The sequence below is a fragment of the Stegostoma tigrinum genome, chromosome 2 (assembly GCF_030684315.1).
Source record: "Stegostoma tigrinum isolate sSteTig4 chromosome 2, sSteTig4.hap1, whole genome shotgun sequence".
In the NCBI taxonomy this organism is placed as follows: domain Eukaryota; kingdom Metazoa; phylum Chordata; class Chondrichthyes; order Orectolobiformes; family Stegostomatidae; genus Stegostoma; species Stegostoma tigrinum.
This window is the reverse complement of record NC_081355.1, coordinates 6,202,524-6,220,596: the sequence shown is the minus strand read 5'-3', so window position 1 is coordinate 6,220,596 and position 18,073 is coordinate 6,202,524. Positions and strand designations below refer to the sequence as shown.

General features: G+C 41.1%; 1 protein-coding gene and 1 long non-coding RNA gene across 5 annotated transcripts in view; one reads left to right on the top strand and one right to left on the bottom strand.

The window, feature by feature from the left end:
- Nucleotides 1-10,589, top strand: part of LOC132210685 (uncharacterized) — a 28,802-nt gene extending 18,213 nt beyond the window's left edge. The window contains exons 2-3 of the long non-coding RNA XR_009446834.1: nt 5,247-5,433; nt 6,975-10,589. This is a non-coding gene — a long non-coding RNA (uncharacterized LOC132210685). The remainder of the gene's footprint in view (nt 1-5,246; nt 5,434-6,974) is intronic.
- An 873-nt stretch (nt 10,590-11,462) lies between these two features.
- LOC125446823 (zinc finger CCHC domain-containing protein 2-like) overlaps nt 11,463-18,073 on the bottom strand; it is a 59,875-nt gene continuing 53,264 nt past the window's right edge. For all 4 annotated transcript variants that reach the window (XM_048520722.2, XM_059651983.1, XM_048520704.2 and 1 more), the window contains one exon: nt 11,463-13,623. In XM_048520722.2, the coding sequence (XP_048376679.1) occupies nt 13,571-13,623 (53 nt within the window). In that variant the 3' untranslated portion in view covers nt 11,463-13,570. The remainder of the gene's footprint in view (nt 13,624-18,073) is intronic.

Genomic DNA, 18,073 nt, shown 5'->3' with positions numbered 1-18,073 from the left:
TATTTAACAGAAGTGCTTACATTGTGTTGTGAATCACTGGAAAAGTTTTCAGGCAAGCCAGGTGCTACTTTAGTTGACTGACAAGGAGCTTTCACTTGGCGAACTCTTGACACATCTCAATTACTCTTGGCTGCCTGCTGTCCAAGTCAAACAAAATTAGCACCATTGTAGTTCCAAGACACAATAAGGATATTTCTCACTCTTGAAGAATTGGACCAGTTCCATCTTCAAAGGAAGTGGAGGTGGTCATCTAGTCCTTCCAACTTGTCAGATTATTTATAATTCATTTGTATCACTGTTTACTCATTTAAGTTCCACACCCTTTCATTCTCTTACTTATTGACCTTAAACTTGAAAGTTTTATTTGACTTAGAATTCACAGCACATTTTTTTTTGAGGAGGGCTGGTAGTAGGGAACAGTAAATTCCAAATTTTTAGAGCTGTTATATTTAACTTCTATAACAAATAGCCTGGAGGTGAAACTCTGTTGTCCTGTATTCTTCAAAACAAAACAGAATAATTTCTCCATATCTATCCATCAGATCTCTATATCCGAATAAATATCTCAATTTACATCACCCGCCTACCGTATGAAACTTAGGGGTCACAACCCAAGCATATGCAATCCACACCCAACGCAGAATGCAGTGCCTTGAAGGAGGGCATTGCAGTTAAGCCATAAAATGCTGTCAGGGACACCAGGATCCAAAGACGGATCAAAGGTGAAGGAGTAATTTGAACTTGGAGATTAATTTCAAAAGGCCAAAAGAATGACAGCCCATCATTTACACTTTTAGTATTTAAAGCAGCTGTACTTTTAAAATAATTTACTGTTGAGACAGGACCTCTCAACCTGGGGGTATATGGCTCGGATTTCAAATTTTACCCTCAATATTGAGATTCAATTTAAATGGCTGGAGAGCATCTCTATCCACCCAACTGCCACACAGAACCTACAATAAACAAGCTGTCACTGTCAATCCTCCAAACCACAGTACCAGATCAAAGGTTATACAGATACCTGTCTTGTGTAAATCAATGGACCCATGCAGGTAATTCATTGGATAGGATTCGATCAGAGTGGACTGAACTCATCCTTTAAGTACTTACTAGTCCCTTTACTGACACATCCAACCCAAGCTCTTCATCCACCTGTAACTGTGCTCATCTGTTCAAGTGCATCTGAACCTTCCTGTTCTCACTTTTGGCAGAAGGATTTCTATATTCCTTTGCCCCCTACAAGAACTTTTAGTGTCCTCCTTCACTGAGGATGTGCTTTCCTTTATGCAGTCTAGTTTTATGGATTTCTTCTCACCTTTTCCCCAACATTACAGGCTGAGTGTTTTTGTAGGACAAAACCTTCAACCCAGAAACCAGGCTAGTTGAACCTTTGTTGCACTCTCGTTCAGTATAATCGCCCCTAAGCGATTAACACAAAATGACATAGCACCCAGGCACAGCCTCAAGGCACTATACGATTATAAATTGGCATTCCACTTTCAAAGTTCAGTTTGGTGTTCCAATCCTAATGGGTGCAAGACGTAAAACTTCTCTTTTTAAGAGATACACAACTACAATAAGGCATCTGTGCTTATGATCCAACCAGTTTTGAATAAAAATTTTAAAAGCTTTTTTCATAATTGCTTGCTGTGCCAGGATGTTTACTTTATTATCAGGTGTCCTTTTACATGAATATTTAACATTACAAAGAGGATAAGTTGATCCTATAGAATTTTATGGGTTCTAAATGCCTTAAAGAATTTGTTTTTTGCACAAGAAGCCTGTGCCTTTGAGAAGCCCAGGATTCTAGTTATACATCCTTTGTAGGGACATCACTGTTGAACTCCAACTTGCAGCAAACATCTGTTCTTAAAATTGTAAGCATTTCAAATTTATTGGCATTGGACGTGCAGAGAATCTGCAAAAATGTATTTGCATCATTTCCTACATGAAGGTTGCCAAGAGGATTTACAAGAACAATAGCAGAACTACAAACTTATGCCAGGCAAAGGTAAACAATGTGCATCTCTTTTTTCAAAGAGAAAGAGAAGTGCTCATCCAAATAGTTTTCAAAATGAAGAACTGGACAGAATAGCTTTTAACTTAGAGAATAACTTGAGGTCGTTGACATAAAATAATCAAAGGAATCACAAGGGGTCTCATAATTCTGTAGAGTGAACAGCGAGAATATGGAAATCTGTACAATTAGTGACAGACTGAACTGAATGGTATACATGCTTTTTAAGGGGAAAGAGGGCCAAGTTCACAAGGAAGAAGGGTATGTTCATTCACACTGATAAAAATAGGACAGGAGAAGGCTTTAATAGATTTTTAAAAATGCCATGGACTGTTGTGGGGGGGGGGGGGGGTCAAACAGTATGTTTCTGTGCTGTATATTCAATGTGACCTGCATATAGTATATAATCTGTGAAGGCTTCTATTCTTCGTAATAATTCAGTTAGCTTTTCCTTTAAGGTTTCAATTTTTTTTCATGTGGGTTGAGGAAGCCTTTGTTTTAAAAAGTGAAACAAAACAAAGACGGGAGACAAGACAACTACGCTTACACTTTAAAATTCTACCAAAAGTTTTCACTGCTACCTACTTCCAGATCACTATCACTTTGTGACTGCGTAACCTCTGGCCCACTCAGCTCCACCATGGGAAATCAAACCTAGTACATGTCCAGCTGAAACAAAACTCTAAACTGCCTCATTTTCTAGGGAGCCATCATGGGACACTTGCACCGTATGAATCACAGACTTATTTCCAAGTCTATCCAGTAGCCACATGCAAGCTCATACCAGCTATACATTCACACCGTGAACTTTGACTTATTATGGAGGAACAAGTAGGCACGTTTTGTGAACTGACTGTCACTGGTCACGTTTCTGGCACAGAATTAGCCAACTGGTAGTACCTAACTGACACGTTTTGTAGGCATAAAACAAAAAAATAAATCAGTTGAAGAAAACTGCAATGGCCACATTATCTTGCAGCCAAAAATAATTCACGGTATCTACTAAAGTGAATCAAGCTTTTACTACTTTACTGAAAAAAAAAACAATGCACCATGCAAAGCTATTTAACTTGAAAGTACAACTGCGAAATGTGGTCCTATCATAAGCAATTTTTTTTTCTCCCCATTTAGCAATAAGCCAGATTGTGTTAGGTCATGGATTAGATGCAATAGCAAACATCTGTATATGGGTTAATAAGAAAAATCAGTTTGCTTAAAAATAGAAGTAACGTGTTAACAAGCAGTCGTCACTTACAAGACAAAATGATTTTGAAGACAACATTAATTATAGTTATCTGACTACTTAGCAGAGCCAATCATCATTTGCCAAATTACCTTTAGTAGTTCTGTGTTATAATTCTGGCAAGTTGCTGCATCCTGCTAATATAGCACACAGGCAGATTTATTTACTGAAATGAAACAATGGAAAAGTCCATCTAATCCAATATCCAAATGTTAAAAAATGGGACAATTTCCTGAGGTGTTGCAACTGGACCTTCCACCCAAAATTTAATCAATATATTTTTGTTAAATTTCATCTGTAGAACAAGTTGGATGAATTTTCCCAAGCAGCACAAACCAGCATATTCAAGACCTGGGGAAACAGTCCACATTCCTTCATGCACTTTAGGTAAAGTTTCAGCCCATTAAAACTCCAGTCACAAACATTAGACACAGCATCTTTTAAAATGGAATTACAGAAGATTTTTGAATTATGAAATGTACCTCAAGTCAGAAAATACATTCAAAACAGTTTCAGTGAGGGAAAGAACAGAGGGGGTCGGGCTCCTCAACAGCAGGGAGGCAAGTGCGAGGCTGGATGGAGATACAGTAATCAGAAATAGCAAGTTGAAGAGACAGGTCAGGCTGGAACAGGACAGAGTGAAGAATGTCTGCTGGATTAAACTGCATCTATTTCAATGCAAGAGGGCTGACAGGTAAGGCCGATGAACTCAGGGCATGGATAGGTACGTGGGGCTGGGATATTATAGCCATTATACAAACATTGCTAAGGGACAGGACTGGCAGCTTAATGTGCCAAGGTTTGGGTGCTTTAGGCAGGGCAGAGATGGAGGAAGGTGGGGGGGGGGGGGGGGGGGGGGGGGAGAAGAAGAGTTGCATTTTTGTTTACAGGGGAGTATCACACCAGTAGTCAGATGAAATAACTGACAGATCATCCGGACAGGCTTTGAGGGTGGAGCTAAGAAATAAGGAGGGGATGGTGTGACCTTATTGGGGTTGCCCTATAGGCCCTCAAATAGTCAACATGAATTAAAAGGAACAAATATGTGGAGACGTTGGAGACTTGCTGGTGAAACAGATTTGTTATAGTGGGAGATTTTACTTTTCCCAAGATAGACTGGGACTGCCAGAGAGTTGAGTGCTTAGTTGGGTTGGAATTTAAGTGTTCAGGAAGGTTTCCTCAAGCAGTATGTAGATGGTCCTACCCAGGAACTGGTGAAACTCTGCCTACTCTTGGGAAATGGGGCAGGACAGGTGATTAAGGTGACTGGTGGGGGGCAGCGTGGTGGAGAAGCAGTTTGGGACCAGTGACCATAGTTCTGTAAATTCCAAAATAGTTATAGAGAAGGACAAAACAGATTCAACTTCTAAACTGGGGCAAGGTGAATTTTGGTGGAATTAGACCGGAGCTTGCAAAGGGTGATTTGAGTAGTTTGTTTCCAGGCAAAGGGACCTCTGGCTAATGTGATAGCTAGAATTCAAAGTCTATGTTCCGGTGAGGTTGAACAGCAAGGATGGCAAGAGTAGGGAACTCTGGATGACAACAGATATTGAGGCTTTGACCAGGAAAAAAAGCAATAGGGAGGAATGGCTCAGGAGTGGGCAGCTGGGAACAAGGGAATCCCTAGAGGCACACAGGAGATACAAATATTTAGTGAAATATTCAGGAAGGTGAAATGGGGAAACAAGACAGCTTTGGCTGAAAAGATTAGGGTGAATCCAAAAGAGATTCTTTACATATGTTAAAGAAAAAAGAATAACTAGACAGAATAGGACCCCTCAAGAACTAAAGTGAACATGTACATGTGGAACTGCAAGATATGGGTGAGGTCCTCAATGAAAACTTTTAAGTAAGTACAGTGGAGAAACAAATTGGGAACTTGGGGAAATTAGTGGCTCTATCTTCAGGACAGTCCATATCACAGTAGTGGTGGTGTAGGGTGTTTTAGAATGTGTGATGGAGGATAAATCTCCTTGTCCTTTTCAGATATAGCCAAGAACTCAAGAGGCTAGAGAAGAAATTATAGGGGCCGTGGCTGATATATTTGCATCACCGTTAGCCACAGGCAAGATCCCAGAAGACTGGAGGATAGTGAATGTTGTGCCCTTATTCAAGAAGGGCTGCAAAGAAAAACCTGGGACTTACAGACCACTAAGCTTAACATCTGTGGTAGGTAAGTTACTTGAGAAGATTCTGAGAGATAAAACACATGCATTTGGAAAGACAGGGTTTGATTAGGAGTAGTCAGCATGGCTTGCGCGTGGGAGATCATGCCTCACAAATTTGTTAGAGTTCTTTGATGAAGTGACCAGGAAGGTTGATGGGGGCAGAGCAGTAGTCGTAGTCAATATGGATTTCAGTAAGGTCTTCGGTAGGCTGCTGTAGAAGGTTACATCAAATGGAATTCAGGGAGAGCTGGCAAATTGAATACACAATTGGTTTGGAGGAAGGAAGTAATACTGGAAGGATGCTGATCTGACTGGAGGCCTGTGACTAATAGTATGCCTCAGGGATTGGTGCAGGGCTCATTGCTGTTTGTTATCTATATCAATGATTTGGTTGGAGGACGAACAAGGCATGATTAATAAGTTTACGAATGACACTAAAATATGCAGTATCGTGGACAGTGAAGGTTATCAGAAATTGCAACAGGATCTTCATCAGCTGGGGAAGTGGGCCAAGAAATGGCAAATGGAGTTTCATATAGATCAGTGTCAGGAGTTGCATTTTGGAAAGTCAAATCAAGGTAGAAGCTTCATGGTGAGTGGTAAGGCAAGGAGTGTAGTGGAACAAAAGAGACCTTTAAGCTCAGGTGTATGGTTCTCTGGAAGCGGAGTCACTGTTAGACAGGGCAGTGGAGGCGGCTTTTGGCACACCAGCCTCTATCGGTCAGGGCACAGTATAGAAGTTGGGAAGCTGTAGTGCAGTTGTACAGGACACTGGTGAGGCTACACTTGGGAGTACAGAATTCAGTTTTGGTCACTTTGCTATCAGAAGCATGTTAATAAACCGGAAAGAGTGTAGAAGAAATTTACAAGGATGTTTCCAGGACTCAAGGGACTGAGTTATAAAGGAGAGGTTGGACAAGCTAGGGCTTTTTTTCCTTTAGAATATAGGAGAAAGATGGGACATCTTATAGAAGTATAAGATTATGCGAGACATGGATAGGTTAAATGCACTCAGTCTTTTTCCCAGGGCTGGGGAAATCGGATGAGAGGGCATCAGTTTAAGCTAAGAAGGGAAGGAATACATGGTAACCTGAAAGGCAACTTTTTGTTTCAAAAATAAAAAGGGTGGGACGCATATGAAATGAGTCACCAGCAGGAGTGGTTGAAGCAGGTATGCTAACAACATTATAAAAGGCATTTGGACAAATACATTATTAGGAAAGGTTTAGGAGGTCAAGTACAAGGAAGTGGGGTTAGCATGGATGGCCATTTTGGTCAGCATGGGCCCATTCTGGCCAAAGGGCTTGTCTCCATGCTGTGGGAATCTATGACCCCATGACTCCTATTCCAGAAAAACTACCGCTTTTACCTCCAATTTCAACTAATGTAATTGCAAGAATTTCACAAATACGTGGGCTGAGAAGACAGATATAGATGACACAAGGGTCTACTGGCGAGTAAGAGATACATGCAAATGTAAATTTGCGTTATCACAAGTGTACACATACAGTTATATAAAAATAACTATTGCCTCAATTACATGCAGCTCTCGACGGAAGTGCACAGGAAATTCCACTTCAGGATCATGCTGAAAATTTTTTTTTGAATAAAAGGCAACAAATTAAGAGATGGGATTGAGATTCATATCCCAACAGAACTTGGATCAATTCAAAAACTGAGCTTCCATGAAGACTTAAACTGAGGAAACCATGAATTCACATTCAAGACTGCTTTTGGGCTTTGAACATTTAAGTTGGGAATGGATATCTGTGATTGATAGCAACTCTAATCAGGTTGATCAATTCTATCACGCATGACTGGAGCAAGTGGGGAACTTGAACCTGTGCCTCCCAGTGCAGGCTTAGGGACACTACCACTGCCTAATGAACCAATTAATAAATAGCATTCAATTAACTTCATTCTTTAGTTTTCACTCAGAAGTCTGCTAAATCAATTGATGCAAGATATCCAAATAATGTGATTTTCTTAGATTTCCAACAATTGAGTCACAAAATTTAGCGGTGTCATGAAAAGAAAAATATTTCCATTTGTGCAGCAACTTTCATAACCCCGGAACTTCAAAACTCTACAATGTACTTTCAAAATACATTACAAAAGTACGCCATTGTGGGATCATAATATTTACACCTCATAGCCAATTTGCAAATAGCATGATCCTAGCTGATGAGAAACCAGATCCAGAATGAAATCTTATTTGATATATTGTTATTATTTAATGGTGGTCTTTCACTCAAATCTGGTTTCAATAATGAAACAGAAGATTATACAAAATAAGAGGTAATAGACCTACTTAACAGTTGAAGATTTTTGCACATACAGGAGAGGCATTCTATCCTAACAGCAGCCCCATTACACTACTTAAAATTCCCTTCTCTATCACATGTATACAAATAGAGAAAAGAGTAGGCCATTTGGCCCTTCAAACCTGCTCTGCCATTCAATACCATCATAGCTGATAAACCAACTCAATATCCTACTAAGATAATAAAATGTGAGGCTGGATGAACACAGCAGGCCCAGCATCATCTCAGGAGCACAAAAGCTGACGTTTCGGGCCTGGACTCTTCATCTCTCACTTTCTCCCAATACCCTTTGATCCCTTTAGCCCCAAGTATATATCTAACTAGCTTTTTTTTTGTTTTGAAATCATGCGATGTTTTGGCCTTGACTGCTTTGTGATAGCAAATTCCATAGGCTCACCACTCTGAAGAAATTTCACATCTCAGTCCTAAATGGTTAACCCTCCATCATTGGGCTCCATTGGACTTCACTGTTATCAGAAACATCCTTCCTGCATCCAACTTGTTTAGTCTTGTTAGGATTTTATAGGTCTGAGATTCAGTGCCTAACAAACAGATTAGTCAAGATAGCATCAGCATTCACGAAGTCAAATTCTTCAGTTTCTGATGGACCTTAGCATACCAGTAAGATGCGAATCAGTTTTGCTAACAGGATGGTTACTAAATTAATTCTTCCACTATTGAACTAGATTGACCACCCCCAGGCACAGTAGTTAGTGATGTAGTAAAATAGCAAACACAAACAATGGGCTTCAAAACCAAAGCAAATAGCATTCCCTCAGCAATTTTTGCGACAAATTGAGGGGTACAAGGACAAAGAAACAGTGATAAGTCAAAACAGACATCTGTATGATTTCACCATGAAAACAAGTATTGTAATCAAGATCTCAATGTTTTGGAGCAAAATCCTGTATGTACAAAATAGGCTTTACCTTTTAAAAAGCTAGTACGGTCTTGTCACGCCAAAATGGGTACGGCTACTATTACTGTAACAGTACACTAATATGAAAAATAGGCCTCTGGAGCCATTTCTGCTGCTGGCAGACAATTAAAAACTAATTACAAAAGAGAACTACAGCATAGGAACAGGCCCTTTGGCCCTCCAAGCCTGTGCCGATCATGCCCTGACTAAACTAAAAAACACCTTCTGCCCTTATTCAGTCTGCATCCCTCTATTCCCTCCCTATTCATCTAACCATCCAGATGCCTCTTAAATGTCAACTTGCCTGCTTCTAATACCACCTCTGGCAATGCATTTGAGGTTCCACCACTGTGTGAAAAACTTTCCTCACACATCTCCTTTAAACTTTGCTCTCTCACCCTGAACCTGTGCCCTCTTGTAATTGAGAATTGAACCCTTGGTAAAAGCCAGACTATCTTACTCTATCAATGCCTCTCAATTTTGAGGACCTCGATCAGGTTCACCTCTTAGCCACCTTCTTTCCAGTGAAAACAATCCTAGTCTTTTTAACCTTTCCTCATAGTCAAAGCCCTCAAGATGGGGCAACATCCTGAACCTTTTCTGCACTGTCTCCAAAGCTTCATGTCCTTTTGGATATGTAGCGACCAAAACGGCACACCATACTCCAAATGCAGCCTAACAATGATTTTATATAGCTACATGTTTTGCCAACTCATAGTCCAAGCCCCAGCCAATGAAAGCCATTGTGCCATATACCTTCTTAATGACTTCAACTACCTATATTGCCACTTTAAAGGGAACTGCAGACCTGCACACCTGGATCTGTCTGTATGTTAATATTCCTAAGGCCTCTTCCGTTAACAGTATAATTCACACCTAAATTTGATCCTCCAAAATGCATCACCTCACATTTGCCTGGATTAATCTCCATCTGCTATTTCTGTTCCTAAGTTACCTATCTATATTCTGTTGTATACTTTCACAATCATCAGCACTAATCAGCCACTCCAATCTTTGTCATCTGCAAACATGCTAATCAGACCCACATTTTCCTCCAAAATCATTTATATATACACACTACAGAGGACCTAAGACCGATCCCTGTGGAACACTAGTTGCCAGCCTCCAGTCTGAAGAACACCCTTTCACCGCTACCCTCTATCTTCTATGACCAAGCCAGTTTTGTATCTATCTAGCCAGCCCACTCCAAATCCTTGATTTTCGTTTTTGTACCAATCTGCCATATGAACTACATCCACAGCTCATCCCTCATCAATTATCTTTGTCACCTCTTTTTAAAAAAGAAAAATTGATCAGGTTGGTGAGGCAAGACCTTCCAGTCATGAAACCATACTGCCTGTTGCTAACCAGTCCATTTTCTTCCAAATGTGCATATATCCTGTCCCTCAGTATCTTTTCCAAGAGCTTCCCAATCACAGTTGTCAGGCTCACCAACATACAAATTTCCCGCATTATCCCTGCTTCCTTTAAGCAAGGGAAAACATTGGCTAATCTCCAGTCCTCTGAAACCTCACCTGTGGTCAAGGAGAGGTTAAGGTATCTGCTAATGCCCCAGCTATTTCTTCCCGTGCCCCTCTCAGTAATCTGGGACAGATCCTATCTGGCCTTGGGGACTTGTCTACCTTAATGCAATTTAGGATACCCAAAAACTTCCTCCTTTAAAACAGCGACATTCACAAGTGTTCACATACTCATCTCTGACCTCAACAGTCAGGTCCTTCTCCTTTATTGATTACCGATAAAAAGTACTCATTGAGGATCTCTCCCACTTCCTGTGGTTCTATGCACAAGTCCCATCCTTTGTCCTTGAAGGGGCCTACTCTTTCCCTTTCTACCCTCTTTCTCCTATTATATGCAGAAAAAGCCTTGGGATTCTCCTTGATAATACGGTGTGAAGCTGGATGAACACAGCAGGCCAAGCAGCAGACAAGCAGGAAAGTTTGACGTTTCGGGTTGAGACCCCTCTTCAGAAAATTTTCTGAAGGGTCTCAACCCGAAACGTCAAACTTTCCTGCTTCTCTGCTGCTTGGCCTGCTGTGTTCATCCAGCTTCACACTACATTATCTCAGATTCTCCAGCATCAGCAGTTCCTACTACCTCTGTTGGGATTCCCCTTGACCCTGTTTGGGACATCTCATGGCCCCTTTTAGCATTCCTAATTCTGCATTTAAGTTCCTTCCTAATTTCTCTGAACTCAAGGGCTTTGTCAGTTTGTAGCTGCCTAAAACCATCATAGGCTTCCTTTTTCCTTTTGACTAAGTTTACAATTTCCTTTATCATCCATGGTTCCTGGATCCTGCCATTCCTATCCTTCAGTTTTGCAGGGACATGCATGTCCTGCATTTTAACCAACTGGTCTTTAGAAACCTCTCTTGCCAGACATAAATTTCCCCTCAAATAACTACTCCCAATTCACACTCCCCAATTCTTGTCTAATTTGGATGTAATTGGTCCTTGCCCAATTAAAACACCCTCACCCGAGCACCACTCTTATCCTTGTCCATGTCCGTGAATACATGAAATCTAACGGCGTTATAGTCACTAAGCCCAAAATGCTCCCCTACTGAAACAATCACCTGTCTAATTCACAAAGCTACTAACTGGGTAAAGTAACAACCTCAGAATTGCATTCTAACAATACCCACTCCTGTGTAGACTTACTTTGATAATAGAATTACTGGGAAAATAATAGCAAAACAAATCTGGTTCTTGGATCTGTGAATAGGAGAACATTGCTTAAAAAGAGAGGAAACTGTAATAGAAATTTGTATAATTTTTTTATTGCTGTTAATTCAGGGAAAATGTTGCATAAAATCCAAAAATTTGTTCTAGAAATATAAGTGACTTTCCAGTACATAACATCTTGAATATCAAAGAATACAGTAAACATATGGACAACTGAAGGTAGCAGCATACCTCCTATATACAGTACAGTTTTTAAACCATAAAATTAGTTTCAATGTAGCAGAGTTATTTACAACACATTGTCTTCCAAGTTCGCGTGGCTTACCTTTTTTCAAATCTATAGAATTCAACAGCACAGTTGCAGCAAGATAACTGTTTGTTTTCAATTGGTCATCCAAAGTTAGTAAAATACATTTTAAAGGAAAATAAATGCCACACTTCATTCTCCAGAGATGTGGAAACAGCAATTATTAACTGATTCACATGGGGTGGCAATAGAAGGCCCAAATGTCAACAAGTTATTTCTTACATGCAAATAAGCAGTTTGGGTCAAAGCAGCTTGACTAAATTAAGTATAGACAGATCAAGTCAACTGCAATTTTTCTTTCCCCTAGAAAAATACTCTTTTTGATGATACGAGCCTTAAGACGAGACAAAGGCCTTTTAAGAACCTACTGACAAAAACACATTCAACTCCTATGACACTCACTCATTTTCAAGTCAACATACATCAATCCACTCAAAAAGAGAGAGCGGGATTCTATACATCTACAAAAAGCAGACTGCTGCATGCCAATATCACAGCTCCTTATATTCCCATTAATGTTAAGGAATGCCAAGGGTCAAGTTTGGACAGCACTAATTCAATCTATTGCTGTAGGATACAGCAACCCTCAAAAATGCCATCATGTTGAAAATAACCTCAGTGCACTTAAGAAATAAAACCCGGAAGCAGAATAGTGCATATTGGCTTTTAACTCTCTCCTTTTAAAAAAAAAGCAGCAGCATAAATTAGTGACAAGCTGACATGATTAATACCATCTACAAATACCAAGCATCCATCTTCACATTATAGTAGTGGTAAATGCAAGTGAAATGGTGAAATCCACAGGAGATCACACCACCCTACAATAAATATCTAACAGTGGTTTTTGCTTTTCATCGTGGAGACGTGAACCCTTTTTGTAGAGCTATGAGTAAAATAAAATTTGTTTTACATTTAAAATCCAAGCAAACACTGTCTCCTCATTAGCAATCTTAGCTTAGAGCCTTTTTTAAAAAGAAAATCAAGTAACACCCGATGCACATTTATGGTACAGTATAAAGATGGGATTCACAATGTTTCTGACTATTCAATGGTTTGATCTAAAGACAAAATTTTAAAACGTTCACGCTTTTGTCAAATCTAAAGAGTCGTTATAAATATAAAAAATTAAAGATAATCAGCTATTCAAAATAAAATGCTTTAAATTTTTAAGCCTAAAAAGTAACTAACCAGGCAATATTCTGAAAACTGTGTTTCCTGTTATTTTTAATCTAGATTAATACAGGCACTCAAAGTTTTTCTTCAAAAAACAATATAAAAGGCATTACCTATGTCAATCTGTATATTTACTCTTATCCACTATGCCAAACAGAAGTACTTTAAATTCATGCACCTACATTTTGAAAGCGGAGTGATTTCTACATCAACTGAAACAACAAAAAAAACCACGAAACAGAACAAGGGAGAGACTTGAAAGTTGAAGACAATTTGACACAGACAGATGTACCATGATGCAACATGTGACCTGGCATTTTAACCGGCAGCAGTCTGCTCATTCCAGCCCAGTGTCTTTGTCGGACAAGTCAGTTCTCAAACACTGCCATAAGTTATAAACAAAGAGCGAACATTGCACGTGCCACTTGGTATAATACATTCATCAGTGCAAAACGAGAGGTCAATATTGTAAGCATTTCTAGACCAACAGCTCTGTTTGCTTCATGAACACCGCAGCCAAAAGAAGTCAACATACGTCCATAAAAAGAAAAAATGCCACAATAAGTTCAAGACAACCCAGACTTCAGTGACCATGTGCTAATCCCAAACTAATGGGGAAACCATTTTTGCTGGACTAACAGAGCATCAAGTGTGTTGTTAGGGTCACACCGAGATATTCAGGCTCATTGTTAAGTTGACATAACCCTTCTAGCTTAGTCAGCTGAATCCAAATCATGAGATGGAGCGAACTTCAATTTGAAGGCACCTGAAAATGAGAAGGAAATTGGTTTTATTAAAAAGCCTATTGCAGTATATTTAACACATTTCAAGATCACCACAAAAGACATTTAATCCACAGGGAAAGTTTTATCAATTACATTTTTCTGTAATTTACACATTATATTGCAATAGAGTAGAAGGTTGCAAAAGTACTACTTTGGGCAAAAGCGGAGATCCTGGTAAAGGATTGTTTTGATAGAAATGAGGAGACATCGCTTTGGAAGTTGGAAACAGGGGTGGGGGAGATACTTAGGTTTCATTCATGCTAAGAAAAATATTCCTAATTTTTAGAATCACTTTGGCCTGGTCAAAGTAGGGAAGTGTCTTTTGACAACTCCAACCCGTCCACGGGCCTTTAATGAAAAAAATTATATTTTTAAACTAGTCCAAGTGCCTGTTGTACAACCATTATGAAGACCGAAGGAGGGTTCCTTAAAAACTAAAAATCTTATACTACTGAAATGTAACAACTGTAAGAGATTTAGAAGCAAATCTAGAAATAAGCATGAATCTCAGGAGCAGCTGCAAAATCCATGCTACACTCATATCACCATTTTAAAATCTTATTCTTGAGCAGGGAGGATGAATGGTGGCATTTAGAAACAAAAGAAAGCTGCTTCTGCTTGTCATTGTGATCGAGTTTGTACCACACAGATGTTTCCAATTACACACAAGTTTGCTTCAAATAAGAAAAAAGGATGAGGGGTTGCAATTCATCACAAAAATCAAATAAGTAAAGCAAACATGACAGTAATCAGAAAGCATTAGCTCAATGAGCTTTCAAATGTTTAAAATTTATAAAAAGGTGAAGTCTAAGACAAGCAAGGATTTAACTTTTGAGGTCCAAAGAGTAAGCTACCTGTAGGACAGGGTGACTGAGCCCAGTGAAGTTAGTTGGCTGGTTGTTTAAAAGGTTAAGATTCATTTATAGGAGCTGATCTGAATACTTTTGGAAAGACAATTTATTTCCCTTTAGAGATAGAAGAACTGCTGACACTGGAGTCAGAGATGACAGTGTGGAGCTGGAAGAACACCGTAGTCCAGGTAGGCCTATACACTTGAATTCCCCACACAGATCGACTAAAAGCCCTTCGCTTCTTACTTTCCCGTAGGCCCAACCAGTCCCCCTCCACCGACACCCTCACCTGCCTAAATGAACTCGTCCTTACCCTTAACAATTTTCCTTCAATCTTGTCCCACTTCCTAGAGATTAAGGGGGGGTGGCCATGGGAACCCACATGTGCCCAAGCTATGCCAGCCTCTTCACAGGATACATGGAACAGTCCTTCTTCTGCTGTTACACTGGCACTAACCCCCACCTCTTCCTCTGCCACAGACGGATGACTATCAGCGCAGCCTCATGCTCCCACGAGGAACTTGAACAGTTCTACTATACTAACACCTTTCACCCCAACCTCTAGTTCACCTGGACCAACTCAGATACCTCTTTCAACTACCCCCCCCCCACCCCAACCCCCACCACTTCCTGGACCTCTGTCTCCATCTCTGGTGACCGCCTTGAAATTGATATCTATTTCAAGCCCACCAACTCCCACCGCTATCTAGATTTACACCTCCTCTCACACATCTTCCTGCAAGAATGCAATCCCCTACTCCCAATTCCACCGCTGCGTCTGCTCCCAAGAAGGGGAGTTCCATAAAATATCCCATTTTATTTCAAGGACGGCATCTCTTGCATTTCCTGCACCCCAGCCCTCTCACACCCTCTCTACATCAAAAAACAAAGACAGAATCTCCCTTGTACTCACGTATCACCCTACTAGCCTGTGGATTCAACGTATCATTCTCCACCACCTGCAATCTGACTGCACAATCAAGGGTATATTTCCCTCTCTACCTCCCATCTGTCTTCCGGAGGGACTGCTCCCTCAGCGACTCCCTCGTCTGCTCCACACTCCCCACTAGCCCCACCACACCCAGTACCTTTCCCTGCAACTGCAGGAAGTGCTACACCTGCCCCTACACCTCCCTTCTCACCTCTATCCAAGGACCCAAAAAACCAGCCATGTCAGACAGATGTTCACCTGCACCCACTGCTCCTGACATGGCATCCTGCTACATCAGTGAGACCAAGGGGAGGTTTGGAGACCACTTTTAGAGCGCATAGGCTCAGTTTGCCACAAACACCACCTTCTAGTCATGAACCACTTCAACTCCTCCTCCCACTCCCTGGGCGACATGTCCCTCCTGGGTCGCCTCCAGTGTAACAACACCACCTGGAAACTGGAGGAGCAGCACCTCATTCCACCTTTGAAACCATTGAGTTTTGGGTTCCCATGTGGATTTTACTTGTTTCGAAATCTCCCCACTCCCAATCTCATCCCATGATTAACCCTCCCTCTCAACCCCGTTTCCTTAACTTGTTAGGTCTTCTCTCCCACCTCTGGCCAATTCCCACCACTCCCTATCTACTTGCACTCACCTACCTTCCCCAGCAAGCCCCCCCCACCAACCCCCGATTTATTTTGGGGTCCCTTCTGCCTCCTCATTTCTGAAGAAGGAGCCTGACCCAAAGTGTCAGCTTTCCTGCTCCTCTATTGCTTCCTGGCCTGCAGTGTTCCTCCAGCTCCACACTTCTCATTTCCATTTTTTTTCCTCATTAATATGCCTTGAACTCTAAATGGGCTAAAATTTAAACTTTGTACAGTCATTCACGTGCCTAATAACCCCAAATAGAAATAGTTCTGAACAATCGCTAGTTCCTTCATTCCTCGGCTGCAAGTTAAGTGTCTGAAAGTATAGCCCACATTCAGGTGGTGGTGGTGGGTAGAAGGGGGAAAAGGAGAAGGGGTGGGGGGGGGGGAGAGGGAGTGTTTTACTTTTGTTGAATTAAACTCGAGGGAGGGAGAGGTGTGTTTTTGCTAAGGGCAACACTTGCTACTTGAAATTTAAAATGTATCACTTGCATAAAGTCAGTGCAAATGAGGGAGACTTGCATTGGTTCAATTCAGACTCCCATTGCATTTTAAATGACCTACAGGTTGTGCCTCCAATACACAACTCTGATTAAGATAAAAAGTGGGAAGCTGGAAGCACACAGCAGGCCAAGCAGCATCTCAGGAGCTCAAAAGCTGACGTTTCGGGCCTAGATCTCTGATGAAGGGTCTAGGCCCGAAACTTCAGCTTTTGTGCTCCTGAGATGCTGCTTGGCCTGCTGTATTCATCCAGCTTCACACAGTATTATCTCATGATTCTAACTGGGCTCCTATTGTGGAGCCTGGCAACAATAACTTAAGCAGCCACTGGAACCCATCCTTGCTGACATAAAACTAGTGGGAACCTGCTTACAGTCTCCCAATGCATGCTCCCACATGTAAATCAAGGCCACATTGCTCCACTTGTTATTTGAAATTCAAATGTGTCACTGAGTGCAGATGAGGGAGACTTCCACTTCCAGTTTCTTCAATATGGTGAACAGAACTGAATATAGCACTCTCGGCTGCTGCTAGATTTTACAATGTCAGTAAGACAACCAGAGTTGTGTCCAATTGGTCTGGGGAGTAATTTTGCTCCTTACTGCTCCATTACGTTTATGGCTCTTTCTGTCTATCCCCTTCTCAGTGCAAAGGCACAGAAATACTTCCTACCATCTCTGAACAAGTGCAAATGATTATCTTTGCATTATTCATAAGCTTGTTCAAATTAGTTTACAAATCTGCATTCTAGCTTCAGACAGTGCAGCAAGGTACAACAATGCGGTCAGTACAGAAGAGGAAACAGAAGTAATTTTTAAAAAGCTAATATTGAAAACATTACATGAAGGCTTCAGATGCATCACCCAGTCTGTGCATTCAATGCAATGAGCAAGAGCAATATGACCACATGACACAGGAGTGGAAGTAAGGCCATTCGGCCCATCGGGTCCACTCCACCATTTAATCATGGCTGATGGGCATTCAACTCCACTTCCCCACAATCTCCCCATAGCCCTCGATTCCTTGAGATCAAGAATTTAATCGATCTCTGCCTTGGAAGCATTTAACGTCCCGGCCTCCACTGCGCTCCATGGCAATGAATTCCACAGGCCACCACGCTCTGGCTGAAGAAATACCTCATTGCTGTTTTAAATTTACCCCCTCTAATTCTAATGCTGTGCCCACGGGTCCTAGTCTCCCCGCCTAAAAGGAAACAACTTCCGAGCGTCCACCCTTTCTAAGCCACACGTTATCTTGTAAGTGTCTATTAGATCTCCCAGGATCCTTAGCCGTTCATCGTACGTTAAACCTAACATTCCAGGGATCATCCATGTGAATCTCTGCTGGACACGCTCCAGGGCTAGTATGTCCTTCCTGAGGTGTGGGGCCCAAAATTGGACACAGTATTCTAAATGGGGCCTAACTAGAGCTTTATAAAGCCTCAGAAGCACATCCCTGCTTTTATATTCCAACCCACTCGAGATAAACGGCAACATTACA